This window comes from Halichoeres trimaculatus, unplaced genomic scaffold (genome assembly GCF_033239565.1).
Source record: "Halichoeres trimaculatus isolate MK-OKI-2021-1 unplaced genomic scaffold, fHalTri1.1 fHalTri1_scaffold_5, whole genome shotgun sequence".
Lineage (NCBI taxonomy): Eukaryota > Metazoa > Chordata > Actinopteri > Labriformes > Labridae > Halichoeres > Halichoeres trimaculatus.
The window spans coordinates 24,706,849-24,722,326 of NW_027437183.1; the positions used below are offsets into that span (position 1 = coordinate 24,706,849).

The window sequence follows — 15,478 nt, forward strand, 5'->3', positions numbered from 1 at the left end:
GACTGCTGAAAACAGAGCAGGGAGAGGTGACAGAGAGTGGAGCCACAGATGCAAACACATCTTCAGTCCACCTCTGTGAAGCTGTTTTTATTCATCTGTGCTATTAATCTGATGCTCTGACAATGAAAGCAGTAAATGACCAAAGCATCTGAACAGCTTGTAGATTAACCTCAGTTCATTTTAAGGTATTGCTGTTGCTTTAAATCATGTAATTGGCAGTGTCATTTGACAGACATTGTATGCTGATGATACTGTCTATTACCTGGACTCTTGTCTGTTCAGGTTAATTCCACGATGTGATGGAAATTATAAGGCAATATTTTCCAGGTGCTTAGGGGGGGCTCGGTGGGCTCTTCCAAGCCACCCCCCCTGCCCTGATGTAATTGGTCCATCCCTGGCACCACTCCTCATCTCCAAAGCCACCAAAAACTGTAACCTACCTTGTGTATTTTTCACTAATTGAAATGCCTAATGAGGTCCCAAGGGCTCCATCCCATTACCTCTGAGTTAATTAAAGCCTAAGCCGCGTGCCAAACGGTGAATAAAGATGCAGTAAAAAGTGCAAGAGGAACAGGGAACCCGAGCAGGGTTCGGCGTGTGGGGACAAGGTTGACCTGCTTTTCTGTCATTGTTGTGGGACGCTGCACTCCGAGAGGGAGCAGATGTCTATTATTTTTTTATTTGTATTTATTTTAGGCTTCACATTTTGTTACCCTGGATCAGACGCTCATTTTCCACTGTGGTTAGCCTCATTCTGCTTTATTAATCATTAAAATCTGCCACCATCAGCAGGGCTCTAAAATGATGATCCCTGTTTTGAGTTGAAGCACAACAAGGTTTAAAGAATGAAAGGTGTGTTGTGGACTTTTTCTGTCATGTGTGTGAGGCTGTTATAAATTATAGGGCTCATTTAATCTACGATACAACGCCTACAGAAGGCAGTTATCATTTTGTTGTGCTCCGTGGTTAAAATTATGAGTACACTAACCCAAACCGCATGACCTTGTTAAAGAAGCGTTGTCTTATTAAGTGAGAAAAACAAGGTGAAAAAACAAAGAGACATTTCTTTTAAGAAACAATTCAAATGTTTATTTAACAGGTCAAAGAAGGGGCACACACTCGTGAATTGAAAAGGAGGGGCTGCAATTATTGGCCAGTACTATGACTTCAACTTAATACTAACATTAATCAGCTTTTGGCTAAAAAGAAAACATGTTTTTTGTTCCTTTTTGTGTTTTATAAAGAAACTTTATGTACAATGGTTCTTTTATACAAGAGGTTCAATGGATAAATGCATCAAAAAAAGAAACCAGTTCTGCAGTAAACTTTACAAAAAATACATTTTTGTTTTTCATTGAGAGATGTAGAAAAGGAGACGGTCAAATATTGACCAATAATATTTCTTCCTTTTCATTATTTAGAAAAAAAACTTGTTCTAATACCTATTTAAAAGAAAAGCAATATACAGCACAATAAATGAGGGAAAAAATGCCTTTGCGGTTTTATTCGGTTGGTTTGGTAACCAAGGAGAGGGGCTGCGACTGGAACAAGGCATGATGGGAGTGAAGCGCCGCCTGATGGAAGGGGGAGGGAGGGGACAGCATGGAAGGGTGCAGGGAGGTGAAGGGGATCGGCCGAGTGAGGATAGGTGTAGTCGGCTGGCTACCTGAAGTACCAATGGGGATGGAGATGGAGGGTTGAGAGGAGGATGAGGAAGAGGAGGAAGAAGAGGACGTGGATCCAGAGGCTTTCCCAGCTAAGGAGAAGTGGTGGTGCATGCGCCCCTCTGGTTTGGTGGTGAGCGATAGCGGCTGGGCCTGTTCAGAGTGGGTGGCGGCGGGAGCAGCAGGGGAGGCCAAGGCTGCTGAGGGAGTGGCGGGCGAGTCCAGCATGCTGCCATGAGACGACGCAGGACTGTCACACATCTTCTCTGAGGGCAGGTACTGCACGCACTGCTTCTTGCTTCTTATGGAGAAGTCTGTGGGAAGTGAAGGAGAGGAAGAGGCTGAATTATGGATCTGCTGCTGGATGAAAATCTGGTTCAAGTCCCTCAATGGGGCCGAGGACTGAAGTGAGCAAGTGGGTATTAAAACAGCAACAGTGATGGCGGTGAAAACTGTGAAACATGACATGCTCAAATCAACTTTGTATAATGTTACCACGGGGAGCGGGAAACAGGATGTTAAACAGATTCAGATGGTATGCAAAAACACCACACACTACATCAAAACGTGCACTGAAGTGTGGAATGCTCTCTTATTTTGGCGGATTACAATGTTCACCAAGTTGCAACACAGCAGACATACCTCCCACTATTAGCACTGAACCTCATAAGCTGCTTGTCAAAGTATAGGAGCAGGGAAAGAAGTTGTGTTAGTGAGGAAAAAGAATGCATGCAGAAAACAAAGAGAAAAAAGGAGCAGGGTCACAGTTTGAACAGAAATACAAAGCTCTCGCCACTAGTTTCAACAACTTTTCTTTCACATTCGAGTCAGTGCAGATTAAATAAACAGAGGTGGTCAGGAAGAAAAGGCCTCTTACCTTCTGGTTTGGAGTCAGGTTTATTGTCTCTCTTCCTCTTTTTCCGCTTTCCCTGCGCAGATAGAGCAAAGCCGTTAAAAATGTTTTCAAAGTGAAAGTAAACGACCCAAAAGATCGTATCATTGCTACAACAAAACCATACTGGGATGATTCATGTGGGAATTAAAGTGTTTGTATGAGATTGGATCTATGCTCATGTGTTACTCACATAGTTATCTCGTGCTGACCATCCTGGATAGAGCTGCGAGTGCAGTTGCCGCTCTTTTCTTGCCAGCTCATAGTATTTGGCTTGTTCCTCTCTTGACAGGGAATGCCACTGCAGACACAAACAGGAGACATCAAAGGATTGTCAAAGACACACACACACACACACACATGCTCAAAAATATATAGAGCAGACTCAAAAGCACATCTGTGTCTGTGCCACTTACCCGTCTTCCCAGGATCTGGTTGATGGCGGCGCTCTCTTTCAGAGTGCACTCTGCCACCACTTTGGCTCTCATCTCCTTCATATACAGCATGAAAGCATTCAGGGGTTTCTTTATATGCGGCTTCTTGTCCTCTTCTTTCTTAGGAGGAACAGGGGATTTCCTGCTAATCGGAAAGACAGAGACAATGCAGTTAATAAAGTGTGAGAAGTGCTGGTGGGTCACAGCAAACAAGGGGTAATATTGTGCACTCATTGATAGGACTATTTCAGATGTTCTTACGCATGCATCGAGGCGCTGATGTTATCACTGTGGGGCTCCTGTTTGATAGCCGGAGAGACGATGGCGGGGTGGGGAATGCCGGTCTGGTGGAGGCTGTGTGGAGGCGGAGTCACCATGTGGGGGGAGAAACGGCTGGACACCAAACTGAGAGGGCAAAGAGAGGAGATGACTTTTTAACAGAGGACGTCCATTAATCTGACAAAGCAAAGGTTCAGTTAACTCTGCACACTGCTGCCCTGCTTCACCCTCAGGCTGAAACTCACAGCGCCTGCTGCATCCGTCTAGACCAAATTCACACACACGCACAATGAAGGAAATGCTTGCTTTTAGTTCAAATAAAGACTTTTTCAAAAGCTCCTTTATTCAGACATGGCTGGAGAAAAGTGGAGTGTGTTGTTACCATGGCGATAGCATGGCCGTGACACCTGAAACCACTTTCCGTGCCACGTTCCAGACCACGGAGCCGACCGTCCACACAGAACACCTTCACAAAGTGTCTCTCTCCGTTTCCAATTGTTCACACAAAGGAGCATTGTGGCGATTGATGGGGAATGAAGCCCTTTACGCTTCTATCACAGAGCAGAGTTAATGATGGTTTAAGAAAAACAACTGCTCTAACTCTGACATGACACAGATTATCATGAGACACAGCGCTCAGTGAAGCCTTGCGCTCACATGAGGTGAGGACAGTCATCGGCTTTACCTCATGTTACACCTACGATAGAGAGTAAGTTTTCACTGCTGAAAACAGGCTGTTTTAACTGTTTATAAGCATTGAAATCATCCACATTCAACCTGATAAAGAGCTTATATGCTCTTTAAAATAGAAAATGTGAGTGAAAAACTTAAAATAAATGTGTCACTGGATAGAATCTCTTCAATTTAGCGTGCTGCTTTTTTCATTTTCTAACATGAAAAACCTCATGTTGCAAGGAGGTGCTGTTTTATGCCTTTGCATTCACTGTTTCACAACTCAGTAAATATCCAGATTAGGCTAATGAAGTACCAGCACACAGGCAGGCTTCATATATTTAACCTCCTGAGGCCTTCTGTCCATGCTCTGCCTTCACTTCTGCACGTTTCCACAAAATTTACGGATACAGGCAAAACGGAGCACTACCACCATAAACCATGCGGCGGTGTTGGTTACCACCCGGTACGTACAAAGAAGAAACAACAACGGCAGAACTTTCACATTGTATTTAACGGCCTCACCAACCACAACACTGGCTCTGTTTTTGTTTTTTAATGCAAGGGGCAACATCAGTTTTTTTTTTTAAATGAAGCCTATATGGAAGTGCTAAAAGTTGCTGTCCAATGAGGATCCGCTTAAGACTAGAAGTCAAATCAAGCCAAAAAAACTTAATTAAAATCATATTTACAGCCTGGTTCAAAAACAGCTTGGGTCTGGAACGCTGATTTCTTTATCGACACACTGTACAGTGGATGATTTTTTTCTAACTCGGTGGTTAAGAAGATATTTGTATCATTTGATTGTCCAATCAGAGACACAGCTCAGCTCACATGACTGACAGGCGCCCTATAGCTGATAGAAAGGAAACTCAAAGCCCGCATCATATCCAATATGGCCGCATCCACAGATTGGCTTCATTTCACTGTATCAGAAACAGACGGGTGATGTTGTGGAGACAACGTCCATATTTTATACAGTCTATGCCTTTAAGCAAGAGGTACATTACCAATACCTTCGCCATATTTGTTTTTGAGTTTGTTGTTGTCATTAACTTTTGACTCTGGGCTGCGCCCCCTAGGGGAAGTATTGGTAACAGCAATACCAGCGTAAAGGAAATATGTGAGCAGTGGCGGTGACATCATCTGAAAAGGACGTATACATTTTTGTACAGAAAGGGAGTAAAAATGGGCCTTTGGAGGCATTACAGTGACATTACTTTTCTGCCTCTCAGACACATAATAATTCATTCTTTAAAACTTTGACCTATTAGTCACATCTAGGGACATTGTGCATGTCGGGGGTTATATGCCAAAGACTTCTAGACTTGTAAAATAGAGAAAGGTGACAGATAAAATTCAATAACATAAACAATAAGACTGATAACTTAATAATACCACAAACAACTAACAACTTCCTCTACAATGACCAAGTTTAGTTATTATCCTATGATGTATTACTCATACCAAATAGCAAGGAGAAATAAAAAATGCACACCAGACATAAGCTCAGGTCTCAGGAGGTTAAAATAAAAGCTCCCATTAGCTTTCATGTCTTTTGGTCACATTCAAACAAACGAGGCTGGTGCCATTCTCTTTTTATCTTTCACACTCTTTATTTTTCTCTACAGAAACACAGCTTTTAAGTTAAATCTTGTTAAGTCATAAGAACAAAATGCCAATATAGAGCAGGTCTCCAATTGCATGAGACAGCAGTCAGGCCTCAGACATGAAAACGTTTCGATTTGTGAAATAGCGGATGCTTCAACTAGTGCAACAGAGCCCCTATGAGCTATGTTCCTGTGCGTGTGAGCCTGTCCCAGGACAGAGCTACACCTGCTATCGATCCCACAGAACCCTTTGAATATTTCCTCTCATCCTACCAGAGGAAGGCCAGCTACAAATCTTTTCTATTTCGAAAGAGGGCGAGAGAGTTAAGTCTGATGGGACGTGTAGGTTCAGATGAGCTTTGATTTGTCCTAATCGATTCTCGGCCCTTTCATCTCTGCATTATGTGAGCGTGTGTGTGTGTGTGTGTGTGGTTAAGAACACTGGCCTGACCACAGAAGTTTAGCTCTGAGAGAAAGACAGGAGAGCAGAGCTGAATGCCAATAATGTGTTGGTTCTGTTTAAAAAGCTGGACCTGTCAGCCGCAGACTTAGACACTGCTGATAGTCTCTGACCTCATTATGTTTTTCACAAAACACTGTGTGCGCTATTTTATGTCCAATGTTGCTTAAAAAGCTTAAAATGAGAGACAACCAACCAAAAAAAAGCGGCTTGCCAGCTTTCTATTTGATTTAAAGTCCAAGGAGTCCATTAAAGAGCAGGAAATGATGAAAAAAATAAGAGATATTGGGTGTCACCCTCTGGGAGGGTCAGGGTGTTGCTGAATTTGATATGCTCACCTGGACATGGATGCGTTCATGGCTAGCGCTGGATAGGGGTGACGGAATCCCCCCGGAGGGATGGAGTACATGGACTGACCCTGCCTGAGAGACAGAGGGAGACAGAGGAGGAGAGAGTGAGTGAAAACTGCGAGGCGAGGTGGATCAAACAAAACTGACAGCTAGCCCAGCGGCACTAATCCTCTACTCATCAACTCAAATCCCAGACTTGGGGAACAGCACGGTAATAATTAATTTACCAAAGCTGAAAAAAGCCATAAATGATCGTAAGCTCTTTCTGGTAAATGTTTGAAATTATTATTCTGCTGATGATGTGCAGGGTGCAGTTTGTGATAAAATACATCTGTAAAACGTGGGATCACGTTTTATTCAGCCTCCTTTTATGTAATGAGTTGAATTTAGCGTTATTGCCAATAGGGATGTCCTGATATTACATTTTCACTTCCGATATGATACCGATACTGCAGCATTGAGTATTGGCTGATACCGATATTAATCCGATACGATATCAGCATTAAACATGCATACTTTTGTTACTTATTTTGTAGTATGTCTGTCATGTTAGAAAAGGCTTGATTAAGTGATATTATTCAAACAAAGAACAGTAATCAGCAACAGTAGGTATGAGGAAAAACTGACCCATTTATTATTAACCAATGGGTAACAGAAATCTTAACATTAAATATAAGAATATACTAGTAATTGAATAGAATGAATAATAAATTAGAAGACACAGAAAATAACCTAAATAAATCAAATAAAAACAGCGGGAGCGGAGTCTGGAATGGACTGATTATATCGGAGATTTTAGATGCATTCCGATACCATACCGATATTTTTTTTTTTTGCTGATATTGGACCGATATCTGATATCAATATCGGACTGGGACACCTCTAATTGCCAATCAGTTTTTCTTACCAGATTTAGTTTTTTCACAAATGTAGGCTTAAAAAAAGATTTATCTTGTAATCTGGGTCGGCATTAATAAGAGTTAATATTGTAACACGCTCTTCAGTCTTAAAGCAAATAGCTGGTATGATGACATAACTGTTTGGAAAAATCAGATCAGCTGTGTGAAAATCTGAGCTTTAGAGACACTCACTGCTGCATGAACCAGCCCAGAGGGTGTGCGATGGAGCCGACGGCACCGGGAGACAGGGGGTAGTACGGGGAGAGCTCTGATGGGTGAGGCGTTCGAGGAATACCTGCAGGTGTCATGCAGAGAAAGGAAAGCAGTTATTAAAAAGTTTGTGAAGCTGACACGCTAGCACAAAATAATTCATCATAAAACATCCCTGAAAAGTTTCCTTTCATCATCTTGTTGTGCTTTTATTGCTCCATCCTTTATTTACATCTTAAGACAAGAAGCTGTATGACTCTCAAGTAGCAGAGGAGAGTCTACTTTGAAGGTTCAAAATGTGTTGTTACACTGTAATAAGTGTCTACAATTACATCCTGTAACTGATTTAACCTGCCTGGGGACACAGCTAACTTTTTTATGGGCTCTTCAGTGCTTAAATTATCAGTTTCATGATTGACTTTAAGAGATATACTGAGGTTAAAGCAAAATCCATCTAAAAGGGTTTACCTGTCTTTGGGTCGAGGATCTCAGGGGAAAGGTGTGCTGGAGGTGTTCCGGGGGAGAAGTGTTCATTGCTGTAGGTAATGAGGGGCGTCAGTGGGTGCACGTGGTGGGCGTGCTGTACCACAGGGACTTTATTGGACTGTTGGTGAAAAAGAAACAGAAAAAAACATAGATGTTAATGAGCCAGAAGTGAACAATGAGTAACAAATACAATTACATTAGGGATGCAGGATATTATCGGCACAATATCAGTATCGGCTGATAAAAGCTTAAAAACACGTTTATCGGCAGATATGAAAATTTCTGTCAATATGCACAGCCGATAAGGTGCTATTCAGTTAGGATTATTATTATTTTCCATCTGAAAAATAAGCTCCTTAAATAAAATGTAGCACTTCATTTATTTGCACTGCAGAGCTCTGTGTCTGTCACCAGGTTGTTACAGTAGCTCTAAAATAATCAAATGCAACTTGGTTATGTTTAAAAATGCATTGTACATTTAAAGTTCATGTGATCTAAAGAAATTATTTTTCTGTATTTCAATACTGAATGTCTTGAGTTTGAAAAAATAATACATTTCTTATTTATGGTAAAATCAAATGTTTTTTGTCTTGTTTTATGTGTGTTTCTTAAACAAATTAGACCGTCACAATAAGAGTAACATATAAATTCCAGTACAGGATAGACTTGGCTTTCTTTACAGTGAAATAAACAAACTTGTGATTATCGGTATCGGTATCGGCCAAAAGGGGTTTCGATATATCGGCATATCTGATATCGGCAAAAATCCATCCCTAATTTACATATACAACATAGGAATCATATATGCCTGTAAACACACACACACAGGATTTCTGACTGTCATTGTTAAGGAGAAAGGATGGCAGTAAACAGGCCCTCGTGTGTGAATGCCCTGCATGGCAAACATCACAGTCTGTGCGTGTGACCAGCCCTGTGATGCAATCTGGACCAGCACCAAGCAACACTAAAAAAGGCCTTACTGACACATGCCAAGACCATTACAGACATTTAGCCGAGGAGGGAACTGTTTGTTCAGCCCAACAAGAAAAACAACAGTGCCACCGAGTCCAAAAGTCACAGCAGAGCCACAAACAAACACAATCACACAAAGGTAAACCAGGCAGCCGTAAACAAGTGGAGACATCATCTCCCACTCTGTCTGACACACATGGATGGATTAAACCGCCATGTGTTACTACACTGCAGTACTTCTCTGCAGCTTGAGATGGATTGTATCTACCATGGTGATGATGATGATGAAGACAATAACAATAATAACCAGCGTCTCTACTTTCATTAGGCCTCGCTCAGCCTCGCAGTCATTTCCCCTGGCTGCAGCGCTGAATGGAGCACTTGTTGGCTCGACTTGTCACATGGGAGGGTCAAGGGGTGGGGGGGAGAAAGGAGTCTTGTTCCTCTAGGCTAACCTTTCTTCAATATCCCTCCCCAACCCCCTCCTCAACCTCTCGTCTCTCTCCAATGTGGTCTGCTCGGGAACAAGGTTTGCATTGAGACTTCTGTACACTCTCCTGCTTCACGCTGCTCAGAATTGTTCCAAATCGTACCTTCTTTTCCTGCCACCCATTTTTTTTTTCAAGTTAAACCCAACCTTTTCCTCCTTTCTTAAACCTTTAGCAAATTGGTTTCTCCGCGATCTAAAGCACGCTTTGATTCTGCTAATGCCAAACGGAGAGAGGGGAAAATATTTACTGGTGTTAAACATTGCTATATTAAGATCTCTTTGCGCTCTTGGTTTTCTCCAGGCTCGGAGCATACGAGGTCAAAGCGTGTGAAGATGCGCAGAAAACAGGATTGAACACAACAACACAGGAAATGCTTTGATAGAGCTTCATGGCAGGAATAGTGTTGACTTGCTGGGTTTGAAACCCCAAGTCCCTCACGTCATGTATATTTGAGTTGTGCTTTGTTGTTTGACTTGGTGTACAATATGCCTGAGTTTCTCCCTATATTGTGAGGGCTGCTCGAGACCTCTAGACCTGGGTGCCAGCACATTTTGGGAAGCACTTCAGTGAGAATTTGAAATGATGCCTATTAATTATTCATATCCTGGAATACACCAATCGTGCGCTCTCTAAACACATTTCTAAGTTTGAAGGCAGGAGTTTTGATTCAGGGCTGCCTTTCACATCAGAATGTGGAGGAAAAATGAAGTTAGCAGGTCGCACACATGCAAAACTAGTCTGAAATGGATCCTACCTGCTTGAGTTTTTCCATTAAGAACAAAGATGGCTAATTCATCAGGCAAATTCCTCTTTTTTAATGAGGACATTTGTGATTTAAATCACATTTTATCATCTTTGAGCTAATTTGGATAATAAAAAGCTCTCTGGAGCTCTGAAAGCAGAGCATGTGTTTTTTTTTTTTTTAAATCACCACTTTAAACTAAACACTCATGTGTCAATGCCGTCTTTCACTGGGCCTCATGTGTAGGGGTTATATTCCTGAGGCCCATGACGGCTTCATACGTCTGGTTTCATGAGCGTAATAAGGAAACCACAAGGAACATGAGCCGTGTTTTAAATATAAACAACATCTACGTGATAGGACAGATAAAGGGCAACCTGGAACCAGATGGTATCTCCATCCACGGACAAGAAATCATGCTCTCGACATAGACGGGCTTGTTGCAAACAGGTCTGCAGCCGTGCATAACTCTGAGCTAGCAAGTGAAAACACCCAGAGCTGGTTTTAGGGAGATTAGACGTGGTAAGAGGAAGGTTTAAAGAGGAAGAAAATACAGGAGAAAGTTGCTGAGGCGGCGCAGAGAAAAGATGTCCGTCTCTTAAGTCGGTTTGAGAGTAAAAAGGCCGAGGTGGCAGTACCTCGCCTGGCTGTCCAACTTGGAACGGCGCTAAGAAAAGCACAGTCCTTGGTCAATGTGGGTGGAGGGGTGGATTTCATTCAAGCAAACATGTTTTTGGATCCTGCACATCTGAATTGAATTACTAGGCAAACAGCCGATGGGGAAGAGAGCTTAGAACAAACTGAATAACCCCGCAGCTTTGTGTGTCTTTATGCTCGGTGATTCTGGGTGGGAGGCTCAGAGGCCTTTCAAAACTCCAGGAAAGACGGGGCTGAAAAGAATGCCTGGCATGCTGAGAAATCCAAGCCTTGTTTGTCAACGCCAACAGGAAGCGGACATGAGAGAGGGGGGACCGGCCGTGTCGTATGTCCTTAAAATCAACGGCTCTCAAAAAGTATGCCATTCATCACAGAGACAACGTGTGCTTTGCGTAAGGTCGTCGCCTCTGAAAGGCTGGATGGCGGTAATATGCTAGCTTAAAACAATACGTGGCGAAGCGGCGTCAGGTTACCGATGCGTATCCTCAGGGGTCACTGGATAAATCGGAGAAAATGAAAATTTGTGGACATAAATGTGGACAAATCTCTGCGGGATCTACTGTAAAGATGAGCATTTGCAAATAAACATGTTGAGGTTATTTTCATCTGTAATTTCACTCATTCTGCCAAGCTGGCTCTGATCGTTTCAGAGTTTCCTTATCACATTTCTGTAGAGGATCTCATCCCTGCAGTGGCCCAGCAGGGCTGCAGACCCTCAGATCAGTATTCAGTTCAGTCCTCTCAAAGCCTTTGATTTCATGATGGATCCCGGTTGTTCACTGCCTAATGCAAAGCGGGTAAATCTCACCGGACCCCCAGTCAAAGGTCTGTCGACAGAATATGGGTCGAGAGAGAGCACATGTATCGCTCAGAGAGGAGGAAAAAACAGCACATATTCAATTAACATCTCAACTTAAAGCGCCTTAAAGCTCCGAGAGCGGAGGACTGCACATGCAGGAGGACAAAAAGGCATCTGAAGAATGCTGCTCCAGACCTGAGCACTTGAATTGACTTAAACAGCTCAGTGAGTAAGTGACTTATGACAGGCTGACGGGACCAGGGCCCTCTGTGTCTCAATTAGTCCAGACGTAAACACAGTATTCAAACAAAGAGGGACGTTCATGTGAGTGAAGATCAGCACATTTCTGTGTCCTGATCTGATCAGTCTGTGACACACGGACTCTCAGGTCAGGTCTCCCTCATGAAGGAGTCTCAGCCCGGGCTTATCCGGACTAACAGTACGAGTCAGTGTGAAGTAAAGACACAGAGAACAGAGCGTCAGGAGAAATGAAGTGACTGAGCTAAGAGGAGGAAGAGAGCAGCTCTGACATCATGACCAGGAGAGTGTTAATGACTGTGAAGTGTCGTGTCCTTCAGGATGAGTCTGATTGGAGAAACAGGAGAGACACATGTACTGCCCTTACTGTCTGTTTCTTGTCTAAGGTAACATTTCTATTTCTTTCTTTCTTTCTTTCTTTCTTTCTTTCTTTCTTTCTTTCTTTCTTTCTTTCTTTCTTTCTTTCTTTCTTTCTTTCTTTTCACTGTCTCTTCTTCTCCCCTTTTACTTTAATTTTCCTTTCATGTTCTGTTTTCTTTTGGCCTCCTTTCATCTTGTCTTTTCTTTTAATTCCAATTTGTTCAATCTCTTATCCACTTATCTTATTATCCTCATATTCCCTTCCCTTTCCCCCTCTTTCATCTGTTTTCCCAACTTTTTCTCTTCCCTCTTACTCTTTTTTTTAACCTTTCTTTACTTAATTCCTCTCCTTTCCTTTGCTTCCTCCAACCCCCTTTTTCTTTACCCCCTGCTTTATTTTTCTTATCTCGTAATTGTTCCCTTTCTTTTCTCCTTTTCCTCACTCTGCTTCCCAGTCACTTCCATCCATGTGCTCTCATCTCCTTTCTTCTTTCCTTCTTTTCCTTGAACCTACAGAGTAGCTTTCTTTCTCGTTTCCTTTTCCTCTTTCATCCCCAAAAATGTTATTTACTTTCTTTCAGTTTGTTACCTTACCCATCGTTTCCTCTTCGTCCCTTTCCTCTCCTATAGTTTCTCATACTCTTTTCTCATTTCCTGTCTTTTTTCTACACACGTTACTCTTTCAGGTCTCTCCTCTCAGTTTTCCTCCAATTCTTCTCCTCTCCTCTCATTTCCTCTCCACTTCTCTCCTCACTTCTTGTTTCCTCCCCTCTCGTTTCCTCTCCTCTCCTCTCCTCTCTGGTCCAGCTCGGACACTCCTGACGGGCTGACAGGTTCCTGTGCTGGCTCACCTGGCCTGCTGCCTCTTTGATGTTTAATTCATGAAGAGGCAGACCTCTGAACATTGCAACTTATATGGGGGGTTTGGGGGTGCAGGACATGTGTGTGTCTGTGTGTGTGTGTGTGTGTGTGTGTGTGTGGAGGGCTTTGGTGTGTTCACAGGAAAGCTGAGTCCCCCCACCACACCGCCCTTACTAGCAAAAAGCAGTACCTACTGAATGCTAAACAAACCTGTCTGTTGAATAATTGAGGATCTCAGGCCGGAGCGGACTGCGATTAGCATACAGGCCTTATGGACCCAATCTGGGATGTGACACCACGGTCTTCCCCTGGACTCTCCCTATCAGCTGAATGCTCTGATTCTCTTTTTTCCAACATGCTCTTGGCCTGTTGCCAAGCTCACTTGACATGTCAAAGCCATTTTTAACTCTAATTGTGTTGATCTCTGCAGGCTAACACAGGAATGTGAGATGATATCATTCAGACACAAAAAAATCAACACGGTGTGCATGTGGTGGCTCGCCGTGGATGACTTAGGGATTCACAGAGCTGCTGAAATGAATAGGCTTCTAAATTCTATATCTGGTAAACAAACATCATGCATAGTTGACATGCATGTTACATATAAGACACACATGTGGCTACAAGCAGGTCTTGACAGATATTCCATCAGCAAAACAAAACAAAGCTGTCAGATTTTACACATGCGTGCAGAATGACTGCAGGAGCACAGGTCTGCAGCTGGAGTCCACGCTGGTGTCTCCTCTCCCTCTCTCTGGCTCCTCTTGGCCCTGGGCAGTAATCCCTGGCCCCCCGTGTGCGCCCATCCGCTCCCCCTGATCTCATTAGTGCAGTGTGGGGGCCTGGGGAGCCTGCAGGCCTGGGGAGCCAGCCTGCTGCTCCCACTCTCCCTCTCCCCACCTCCACTGGAGTAATGAGCACATAATCAGCCTGGCTCCCTGTCAGCAGCAGCACAGCAGAGGGGCATGTGGGCTCCTGGCCCAGAGTGGGGGGTAAGGCCACAGCGGGGTGTATCGCTTTCTATCCTCTGTGCACCAGAGTTCACCGTGCTCCGTATCAGAGCCTCCCAGCACACATCAAATGACCTGCTCGCACAGGTCAGCAGATCAAGCAATGCTGCTTCCTCTTTTAGTTTACATACCGAAAGCTGCTGCACTCCACATGAACTCCCCCTCCTTTAAAACGACTTAAAGATGAGACGTGAACATGAAGTGAGAATAACGTCATGTAGTATTAAGTTCTGGCGTTTTTAAGTGTTTCATTTGATGTGTTTGGCTTGTGGAGTGGAGTTGCGCAAATCAATGCTTGTCCTAGAACAAAAAGAAGTCTTGTCCAGTTAACAGCTGATCTACCGAGATATTCATCAGCTTTAATGTGCACATCAAACACAACCAGGGAAACATATGTGAGAAAAGGCCTCTTCACTTTCTCAGACTTGTACAATGTTTCTTCCCGTGTTTACTTCTCTGGTTTCATGATGTTTAAAGAGACAAAGGCAGAGCAACAACAGAAAAACACACAGCCACATGAAAAGTAGCAGCAACCAGCGAAGGACAGAACAGAAACAATCCAATACAAGAACTTAACCTCAGCCAACGTACTTTCATTTCCTTTAAATCCAACTGTACTCGTTGTTTGACCTTTCCTCTTAATTCTTCCTCCCAGGTTTTTAGTGTGACACATTCGCTGGATTAGTCAAAAACGTGTTCCCCGCAACAAAACTTCAAACAGTAGCTTCTTTGTTTTAAAGGAAGGGTCGACAACAGGTCAGCATTTCTTCTAATAAAATATCTCTAATTGGTTTCTATTGAGACTTTAGTCAGTCCTGGATTCCCATGAGCAAACTCAGTATCCTTAAACAACAAGTTCTCTTTCTGTGTGCTCAATGAGGACTTTGTCATGTGCATCACTGCGATTATGTGATCCAGCGAATCAACCACAAACTCAGAGAGCGCGTCTGGCCGGGATATGTAAGGTCAAGCAGCTGAGTCACAACAGCTCTTTTTTTTCTGCTCAAGTGTGGTGATAGTGGTTTTTCTGCTAAACAAGACTTCCTGGACCTGAAAACACTCCTGATACAATCAAACAGGTGAGATGCTAGATTAACTCTCCAGGCTTTGTGTTATCTCGTGTTTTCGATCCTGAACACACACACACATCCCTCAGCCAGAACCACAAACCAAACAGGTCCGCTGAGGCCCCGCATTGTCTAACCCCAGTGAGACACCCTGATGACTACTTCACACCTGTGTGGGAAAGTTCAGGAACGACAAGGAGGTTCAGACTTGAGAGATTTATGATGGAGACTGAGTTACTGTGGTAAAGACAGATGTAGTGTTCAGCGGTTCAGCCTGCGGGTGCTGCTGGGGTTGAGTAAGGGGG

The 15,478-nt window shown here is 43.3% G+C and overlaps 1 protein-coding gene across 5 annotated transcripts in view; it reads right to left on the reverse strand.

Moving 5' to 3' along the window:
* Positions 1-1,102: 1,102 nt before the first annotated feature.
* Positions 1,103-15,478, reverse strand: part of tcf7l1b (transcription factor 7 like 1b) — a 34,247-nt gene continuing 19,871 nt past the window's right edge. For 2 of the 5 annotated variants that reach the window (XM_074671020.1, XM_074671019.1), the window contains exons 5-12: positions 7,939-8,074; positions 7,453-7,555; positions 6,350-6,433; positions 3,252-3,395; positions 2,973-3,132; positions 2,750-2,857; positions 2,542-2,593; positions 1,103-1,978 (exon numbers count right to left, since the gene is read on the reverse strand). In XM_074671020.1, the coding sequence (XP_074527121.1) occupies positions 1,503-1,978; positions 2,542-2,593; positions 2,750-2,857; positions 2,973-3,132; positions 3,252-3,395; positions 6,350-6,433; positions 7,453-7,555; positions 7,939-8,074 (1,263 nt within the window). In that variant the 3' untranslated portion in view covers positions 1,103-1,502. Of the gene's footprint in view, positions 1,979-2,306; positions 2,336-2,541; positions 2,594-2,749; positions 2,858-2,972; positions 3,136-3,251; positions 3,396-6,349; positions 6,434-7,452; positions 7,556-7,938; positions 8,075-15,478 lie in introns of all 5 variants that reach the window. The other 3 variants (XM_074671018.1, XM_074671017.1, XM_074671022.1) reach the window with 2 other exon arrangements.